Source organism: Lolium rigidum, chromosome 7 (genome assembly GCF_022539505.1).
Source record: "Lolium rigidum isolate FL_2022 chromosome 7, APGP_CSIRO_Lrig_0.1, whole genome shotgun sequence".
Lineage (NCBI taxonomy): Eukaryota > Viridiplantae > Streptophyta > Magnoliopsida > Poales > Poaceae > Lolium > Lolium rigidum.
In genome coordinates this window covers 338,030,726-338,040,261 of record NC_061514.1, presented here as the reverse complement: position 1 = coordinate 338,040,261, position 9,536 = coordinate 338,030,726, and the positions used below count along the sequence as shown (strand labels likewise).

Below are 9,536 nucleotides of genomic sequence, written 5' to 3'. Positions count from 1 at the left end.
AGTTATCGTTGAATATGTGGGAGCCATTATGGATCTCCAGATCCCACTATTGGTTATTGGTCGGAGAAGAGTCTCAACCATGTCTGCATAGTTCACGAACCGTAGGATGACACACTTAAGGTTTGATGTCGTTTTAAGTAGATATGGAATATGGAATGGAGTTCGAAGTTTTGTTCGGAGTCTCGGATGGGATCCAAGACATCACGAGGAGGTCCGGAATGGTCCGGAGAATAAGACTCATATATAGGAAGTCACTTTCCAAGTTTGGAAATGATCCGGTGCATTTATGGAAGGCGCTAGAATGTTCTAGAACCTTCCGGATGAAATCACCATGGAAGGTGGAGTCCCAGAGGGACTCCACCAAACCCAACCAGCCAACCAAGTGGGAGGGTGGAGTCCATGGAGGACTCCACCTCCTTGGCCGGCCAAAGAAAGGGGGAAGGGGAGAGTCCCTGTTCCTCTAGGTTTCGTCCATAAGGCAGTTTTTGAATTGGGGTCTTATTCAAAGACTTTGGGCTAACCCTTGGGGTTCCACCTATATAATGAGGAGGAGAGGGAGGGGCAGCCCATGACTTGGCCGCACCACCTAGGGCTCCCCTGGCCGGCGCCCTAACCCCCTTCTCTCTCTCAAACCCTAGCACACCTCCCTCCTCATACACCTCCCACAGCGCTTAGGCGAAGCCTGCCGGAGATCTCCACCACCACCGTCACCACGCCGTCGTGCTGGCGGGATTCCGAGGAGGATCTACTACTTCCGCTGCCCGCTGGAACGGGGAGAAGGAGGTCGTCATCAACACCGAACGTGTGACCGAGTACGGAGGTGCTGCCCGACTGTGGCACCGTCAAGATCTTCTACGCGCTTTCGAAAGCGGCAAGTGGTCGACTACAGCAACAACGAGATCTAATCACGTAGGCTTTGGAAATCTTCAAGGGTTAGTCTCGTGATCTTCTCGTTGCTCCCATCTACTAGATTGCATCTTGGCTTGGTTTTCGTTCTTGCGGTAGGAATTTTTTTTGTTTTCTATGCTACGAATCCATCAGCCGGGCCCTGATGGTGTCCTTCCAGCGCTCCGTGCCCGGAGTCGGCAGCGGCGGGATGCCTATGCCGTTCACGACCATCTTCCAGCCGTCGCTGCTTGGCAGGCGCATGTCCGGCGGGATGGGATATCCCGCGTGGTACAGCGCCCACGCCTCTTTCACGGTGAGGCTGCCGCGGCCGAAGCCGTTCGCCGCGGCGATCTTGCGGGAGGACGACGACATTGGTTGGAACGGCGAGGAGAAGATTTGGGGGCGGCGATGAGAAGATTTGGGAGCGGCGAGGGATTGGGATGAACCGCAGGGCCTCTTAATGTACATCAGCGGCAGGCGAAGCGGCAGCGGGTGGTTGCACGCAATAACACCGGCGCGGACGGCCACGCGGCCATGCACGACGAGACGCGTCCCTGCGTCGCCTGGAAAAACTGGGACGCCATTAACGTCGCTTGACCAAAGGTAGGCGACGGGGTTTTAGGCTTCCGAGCCGCTGACGCGTCGGTCCCGCCACGCCTCGCCTCGCTTTTCGTTGTGTCCGGCGTGCCCGGAGCGTCCCCTGTGGGGCGGGGACGGGCTCGGGACGCCGAACACCGTATCAGGCCACGCCGGATAAAAAAGCGGCTTTGGGGGACACGGCTGGGAACATATTTTTGTCCGGCCCAAATCGCTTTGGAGGACGGTTTGGGGGACACGACTGGAGATCCTTTTATTAACCACTCCTGTTCAAAACGACTACATGGACAATGCAAGACCAACTATGTACGGAGTCTTGAGCTGATCGAGTCCAGAAGAACATGGAGGAGGTTTGACTAATCAGAGCTGGAGCTGTATGATATTTGGACTCAATCAATCTACTTGTCATTACACTGATGTTTGCATGTACAAAGCGCGTTGAACAGATATACTGCATTCTACGGCCAGACATGGGTCTACACATTACTAACTAACCAATGTTTAGCCCAAAAAAAAAGAATGCCGTTCATATAATTCCATGGCTAGAAAATTAAATCTCAGTCCAAACCTAACATCCTTACTTATATTAGCCTGACAAATCCCTGCAGTTGCAACTAATAAGATTGCTGTTGCTGGCTGTCTACTCATCTACTCAGATCCGCATGCATGTATGCACACGCTACATACACTACAGGTCTACAGCTCATATATGTGAACTTGCGTTGGAGATCACTCACATCAAAGATCTCCTTTTCTTTTCCATTATCAGTTTCTTCAGGCTTAATTAGTCCTATCTCGCTAGCCACTGAACAGCATCAACTCGTTGTCATAATGGCATTGACTTGGCCTAGCCTGCTTGGTGTGTTGCCATCCTTGCATTGAACACCACACCAACCATAGGCAAACGCGGCATGGTCAAATGAGCGTAGGCTCATCGTCCCGTCATCCATGGTTAGTTTCTTAAGCAAACGGAAAGAGTTTTGGTCAGAAGAGCAAAATCACTTTTGAGGTTGTACTTGCCAATGAGCCCCCCACAGGCCACAGGTTGGCAAATGTAAGGTCATAGTTATATCATCACAGTGTTGCATATGTCATGCTCATGCATGCAACCAACAACAACTCCATCAGCTTATGTGTGCTAAGCACATTTGCTTTCCAGATCCTCATGTGTCATCTTCCTGACATTGTTATTCATATCTATCCATGAATCATGATCCATCGCACTAACATGAGCAGAAGAAAACAAGCTTCTGAATCAACCTTTTCTCATGGCTGATCTAAGGCTAACTCAGAGAGACTATCATAACCCAACGAGCCGGCCGGCAGGCTGGCCATCGTCGCCGGGCGGCGGAGAGACGGCGACGGAGGCAGGTAGCCGGGATGTCACCGTGTGTCCCGGGTCAGATGAGATCTCCTTGATGGCCAAGTTGGCATGGCATCCTGCAGAAGTGCGCGTTGTGTATGTACGTATCCTGGTGGCTGGACCATGCTGGTGCTAACTGACAGGGATGTCGCCACCAGCATCGATCAGTTATTAACACTTGTCACAGACTCAGAAACAGACAGACATAAAGACAGAAGGAAATCTTGTATTTATACACCAGTTTGGTCTCTGGTTATACTATTGTTGCTGCTACAAGTAGCTACTAGTACACGCAAGCAAATGTGGATGTGCATTGCCTGCAAACTGTAAACTGAGGATTCTCTAACTGATGCTACAGTGTGGCCCTCATTGTAGTGAGAAGCACGTTTTGGGGGTGAAAAAATGAATCATGCAGATGGTCAGGCAAGAAGGGTCGGATCAGGTAGTATAGACAAATACTACCTCAATTTGCAAACATATGTTATATGTAGGTGCTGTGGAGATGAGTACGGTTATAAGTAGCAAATTAGGCATGCATGTGCATTCAGCTGCATAAGAATTCTCCTCTCATGTGGACTGGATTATGCACCCAATCATTGGGCAGCCAATCAACCGATCTCTATTTTTGTGTGTTAATCTTCTGTTTTTGTGAAGAAGGAATCTCTGCGCCACCACACACATGCATGTAGGCTGTGCCTGCAAAAAGCAAGCAAAGAAGTGAAACCATGAAACGCTGCCAATGGTGTAGAGAGTTGTCACTCTTCTTTTTTTCACTTTTACTTTATCCTCAGCGCATGCGCGACGTGCACGTTTGGAACCTGGGTGCGGGCGCACCCAGTTTTCCAAAAAATGAAAAAAACGCTATTTAAAAGTTTCAAAAAAATGTGAAGTAAAATTTTGCATGTACATATTATGTTGATACTTATTCGTGTGCGTTTTCACAAAAAATATCATTGTATGTGGCCTACACAAAAATGACAAAATGCAAATTTCTATCCCTGCGAATAGTACAATTCCTATTCATTAGTTTCATTTTGGGCATTTTGTCATTTTTGTGTAGGCCACATACAATCATATTTTTTCGTGAAAACGCACACGAATAAGTATCAACATAATAAGTACATGCAAAATTTTACTTCACATTTTTTTGAAACTTTTAAATAGCATTTTTTGGAATTTCTCATAACTAGGTGCGCGTGTACCCAGGTTCCGTTTGGCATTTCCGCAGCGCATGCCCAGTAAATTGCTCTTCTTTTCGTACATCCTTTCAGGTGTTTGGATGGATGCCACTCTTTTCCTGGCCTCCATTTGACCTGACTGACTCGAGCATCGGATGCGGCTGCACAAAAGCTAGAAAGAATCCAATCAATCTTGATGCCTTTTCTCCTCTGATGATGAAGCGAGATAACTGCAATCCAATCATGCTATGTGATGGAGGGGCGTTAATCTAGGTCACACGGGAACAGTTGCCTTGATGAACATGGCTAAGTTACGAACATTTTTCGTTCCTAAATGCAGCCTTTGAGAATGTTTCTTCTCCGTTAAGTGGTGTTGGTGAGTCAAAGTGTGAAGCCGATTTCGATGACCTTAATTAACACGAGCTTATAAAACAAAATAATCGTCATGCACAACCTTAGGACCTCTTTGGTTCGTAGGATTTTAAAGATAGCAATATGAAAAATGTAAAATTAATCACATGTCATTGCATGCCTGAGAAAACAAACAAAGATGAAATAGATCAGAAGAATCCATGAATGTTCTGGAGGATTATGTGCATAACATAGACCGTAGATGTCATCAAAACAAATAAAAAAATTCACATGATCCTTGACCCAACGACAATTTATATTGAACTGCATACTGAAAAGATCAAAGGAAACAATTCTATGTTTTGTAATCTTACAAAATAATAAATTTATAAAAAAAACTCTCATAAGATATAGAATCCTATTAAATTATTTTGAATGTTACCTTAATAGGTGAACAAAAATGAGTCGTAAACAAAGGCTGGTTCCCATCAATTGTCGGGGTTTGATGGGAGGTTGCTAGTTAATAACCTCGATGTTGATTTCGCACACCTAGTAGTATTTTCAAAGTTATGACGCTACACAACATGTCCAAATGGATCTTTAATTTTGTTGGTTGCAACTTAGTGGTTGAACGGTTTCTTGAACTCCAGGGCACTAATCTTTTTCATTTGCTGGGTGGGACCAATTCCAACCTCCAATGGCTAGCCAACCTATGCTCACAAGTAATAAATTATTTAAAACGTTGCAAGACCTTGCTTACGCACATTGTACACTACTAGCAAACATCCTATGATTTGACAGCCTTTTGAATAAGTTTAATGTGCGTAATCTCCTTGTAATCGGGAAAACCCCAAAGTTTTCTGAAATCTACTGTTTTGGAACCAGCCCCGGGGTACATTCAGTTCCGGATTGTAGCTGAAGGTAGGCAGGTCCAGTGCATCGTCAGTGCTAGCACTGTGCCCAACAGTCGCACACAACAATATCCGGTACAGTTTATGGCCGTCTTCTTGGCAGCAGCAGCGACTCCAAATCTGGTCTGCTTCCAAGCTACAAAAGAGCCGATAACAACGCGTCCATTTGCCTCCGTGACAAAGTCCGATCAGGACAGTCCTTGACGAGTTGTCGCGACAAGATTCGGCGAAGAGCAAGAGAAACAGGCTAAAGAACAACGCAGGAATTGGATCCATATCGCATGCATTGGCATTGGCAGCACTGGAGGAACAACATACAGGATGACGAAGATTTCCAGTGTGGTTTTGATGTTTACCTAGGTACACCAAGCACGAGCTCATGGTGACTCAGGGACTTTTCAGGCTGGGAGCATCTCAATCTTACATGATGCCACTGCTTCTGCCAGCCAGCGCTTCCTTCGTTGATTCCCCCAAGGACTTTCAGTGCCTGGTCATCTCACTGGTACCCGTAACATCGACGATGCTCGTGACCGATTCGGGTCTGTCATAATTTAAAATTTTACATTCATCCAGCTAAGGAACTGAAGCAACGTCAGGAATGATGTTAATGTGGCAGTGTGGTATTGTTTCTTTCCTCTGGAAATGAACATTTTTTGCTTTCCCGATAGCAGGTTCAACATATTGCTCGTCGCTAATGGTCGCCCAGGCATTTCATCAGAAGCAAGTCATCTGAGGATGATGCTGAATATGACGCCTTGAAGATGTGAGATGGTGGTTCTTGTCCCGTCCACTTCTTCAACAAGCATTCCACGTTTTTCAGCTTCCTTCAGTACTAGTGCGTCCATGCTGGTCATATGAGAAGGGAAGCAACTTGGTTAAGAGAATATACGGGTCATTTAAAACAATGTATTAATAGAACAGAAAAAAAAGATACTGCGAGAAAAAAATAGAGAAAATCAAATGCAAACATAAAGTGGACTTCTGAAGAGTTGGGGTTGCTCTTCGATCTCACTAGTAGTAGTTATTATAACATCGCAAAACCTCAAAAGGAGTATAAAGGACAACACTGAAATAACCTAATATTCTTTCTGACAAAAAAATATGCCACTTTCTATTGCTGCTGTTCGTGTATTGTGCAAGCTTTGGCAACAGTACATTGGCCATACCTAGTAAATGTCAGTATGCTACCGATTCTAGATGTCAGCAAATGATAATCTAAACTACTCCAAGCCAGCCTGTACATTCTATTTGCTCAGGATTGCATTTGGAAAATACTATCTGCATAAGCGACAAACTGACAAAAGAATGGGCGACATGTCACATTATCTGTCTCTATACTGGCAGCAGTTTTGTAGCTCTACATATACACATTAATCATGCATCATAATGTGTGTAATTTGTACTCATGGGATCAGTGGCTCATTAGCCTACGCAGTGTAGGTTGTTTTGGAGCCATTGCAGTAATTCTACTTAGAACCTTCTAATGTGACTGATGATGTATCTTTAAGCAGTCTACAACCATGCGTACCTCAGCTACCTTTTATACTAAAATATTCAGAATGGCATGACATGCTCTTCATATTGGCTAGCCCAACAATATAAAAATTTGTCAATCCGTATACTGACAAATCGAATAATCGAGTGACTCTTTATTCTAACGAAAATTTAAATTCTCATATAACATAATAATCAACTATAAGGTCATTTTTTTACGCAAAAAAAAAAAAAAAAAAAAAAAAAACTATAAGGTCATTAATTCTTTTTATTGTAATCAGACCAGCATGATGTGCAGCATTTATCTCTATCTTTTAATGAGAAAGTACTCAAGAATTTACTCAGATATGTCTTGGATGGGAACTGAGCTGAAGAAAATACATACACTTTAGCTCGTGATACATAAGCCAGTATGAATCTACATTTACCGCCCTGCATACGAAGAAACTTCTCTACAGTATCAAAGAGACATGGAATGCTAGATTGCTGGAAGCTTTCTGCGAGTCAAGGTCCACGAAACAAACCAATCGCTATATGCATAAGGAATAGAAAGAGAAAGGGTCAGAACTGAAAATTAGAAAAGTTGGAAGGATATAGATATCAGCTCCAACAATGAGGTCAAACCCAACAGGATGTTCCTTCATGATATTGCTTATATGATCATTATTTCCCCACTCCAGCTTCTCAGCCGTCAGCACTGCAACAGAAGTATCAGTTCAGATCCGATCTATGGACAGTTACATTTCAATGAATGCCAGAGCCTGGAATATAATGAGCTGACAGATACAAGTGCTAACCTGCTTCAGCATTTTCAGAAGATGACTGCAACTTTATATTTTTCTTTATAATCTGTGAAATCATTCAATAGGCATAATAGTCATGTCAAAGGAAAGATGCAAGTATGACATGCGCAATGCTTGTATCATTTATGATTGATGATGTCGATTTCTTGTTCTAGCATTAGATGCTATATCAGTACGATGGATGATTGTCACCATACAGACTGAAAAATGCTATTTTTTTATCAGTTGTAAACCCAATGCTAGTATGACATACACAAATTACTAAAACTAGTAGTCAATATCTTAAACTGATGTGGAGTCTTAAAATCCGATCTCAAACTTGAACATATCAACGAAAGATATTCTGAAGGATTGAACCTTGCCTCTAAAACTTCATCATTGTGATCAGTCAATACCACCTCTTTACAGAAACGGCTGCACAATATCCCAGTAATGCCTAGCAAGTCACAATACGTCAGCTTTTGTAAGATTGCAAAACTGAAGTGAACGTGATCGAGAATTATCTCACCAATCCCAGATCCCAACTCAATTATTGAACGTCCCTTCACAGTCTCAGGGTGTTCCGATAGGTATGTGTTCATCAGAACAGCACCTGGCCATACTAACTGTCCAGTAAGGTCATAATCAGCTGCACCAAAATTTAGAATGTATGTTAGCGGCGGTGGCGGCATGCTAAGGAAATAACAAAAATATGGCAACATGAACTATGGAGTGGTATCATGCATGTACCTAAATCCAGCCAGACAAGCTACTGTACTAACCGTGAAGCTTAAATAAGACCATCCACTATCACGATCGCTCACTGCATGGATGCAACGGAACATGAGTGCAGCATGGCCAGATCAAACTTTTTTGTATGGTGGACACTGGACAGAACTGTGGCCATTTAAATGAGAAATACTTTGGTAAGCAAAGCTGTATAGATGTCTGGCTGTAAAACTAGAAATGGACAGAATGAAGAAAGACATAAGAGTCGGCTCTCCTAGCGACAGAAAAATTTAATGAGGGCCTTCATTAGTTTGATCATGTGCAACATGGGCCTTTTGAGATCCTGACATACTAGAATGGCACTATCTGAGTGGAAGGATCCCCAAACAAGACAGGATAAAAGTGGTCCTAAACCACATGACCGTGTAATGAAAACCCGCTCTTGTTACATATGCAGACAACAAGAAGAAAATGCGCAAACCACATGTCACCGGCATGCATTTAACATTTTACCTCAAGTGTTACTGCAACCAGAGACAAGTCTTGTATATTCTAATTCAGAGGTATTAACACTGAGAGATAAAGGTACTACACAAGCGCTGCCGGATCCTAGTTATCCTTATCGACACAAAACGGGAACAATCTGGGCAGCAAACTGTTCAAGTTCAGCCAACCATCCCCTCTTCTGCTCTAGACTAAGGAGAACCTTAACGTTTCCTAGTTGAATTCACACAGAACGAGCTAGCAATAAGATTCCTCTTTACCAATTCACCATTTCCCCGCTTAGGTAGCAAGGAGAAAATGGCAAGGAAGGAGCGAAGGGCAGGGCACTAAACTGGAGGCGGAGCTGGAGCAGAGGAGGTGGAGCACTTGGGAGCCGTAGGTGAAGGTCGTCATCTCGTATCTGCACAAACCGACGAACCCAGCAAAAGAAATCATCAACCACAAATGATTTCAACTGACTGAGGTCAGCAGGAAGCTGACGCGCCACTGCTGCAATTAGAGAGAGAGAGGGTGAAGAGCAAACAAACCCCTACTCGCGATTCATGAAGAAGGACGGATCCAGACAGACGACGTCGTCTTCCTCCTCCTCCTCCTTCCTCTCCGTCTGTGCGCCGGCGTCCGCCATCTCGCTCAGCTCCTCCTCCACCGCGACTTGGAAATTGGACTCGAGTTCCCGGCGGCGCTCCCTCATGGGCTTGAGCCTGCGTAGTGGGCCTCACGTGGGCCCAAACTGGCCCAT

The 9,536-nt window shown here is 44.5% G+C and overlaps 1 protein-coding gene across 1 annotated transcript; it reads right to left on the bottom strand.

Annotated features, from left to right (window-relative positions):
- Positions 1 to 5,554: 5,554 nt before the first annotated feature.
- LOC124677654 (protein N-terminal and lysine N-methyltransferase efm7-like) lies at positions 5,555 to 9,433 on the bottom strand. The gene is made up of 8 exons (XM_047213617.1): positions 9,331 to 9,433; positions 9,130 to 9,197; positions 8,094 to 8,213; positions 7,948 to 8,021; positions 7,580 to 7,631; positions 7,378 to 7,479; positions 7,168 to 7,276; positions 5,555 to 6,134 (listed from the first exon to the last, which is right to left on the bottom strand). The coding sequence occupies exons 1-8, from the start codon at positions 9,420 to 9,422 to the stop codon at positions 6,014 to 6,016; spliced, it is 738 nt and encodes a 245-aa protein (XP_047069573.1). The 5' UTR covers positions 9,423 to 9,433; the 3' UTR covers positions 5,555 to 6,013.
- Positions 9,434 to 9,536: the final 103 nt, after the last annotated feature.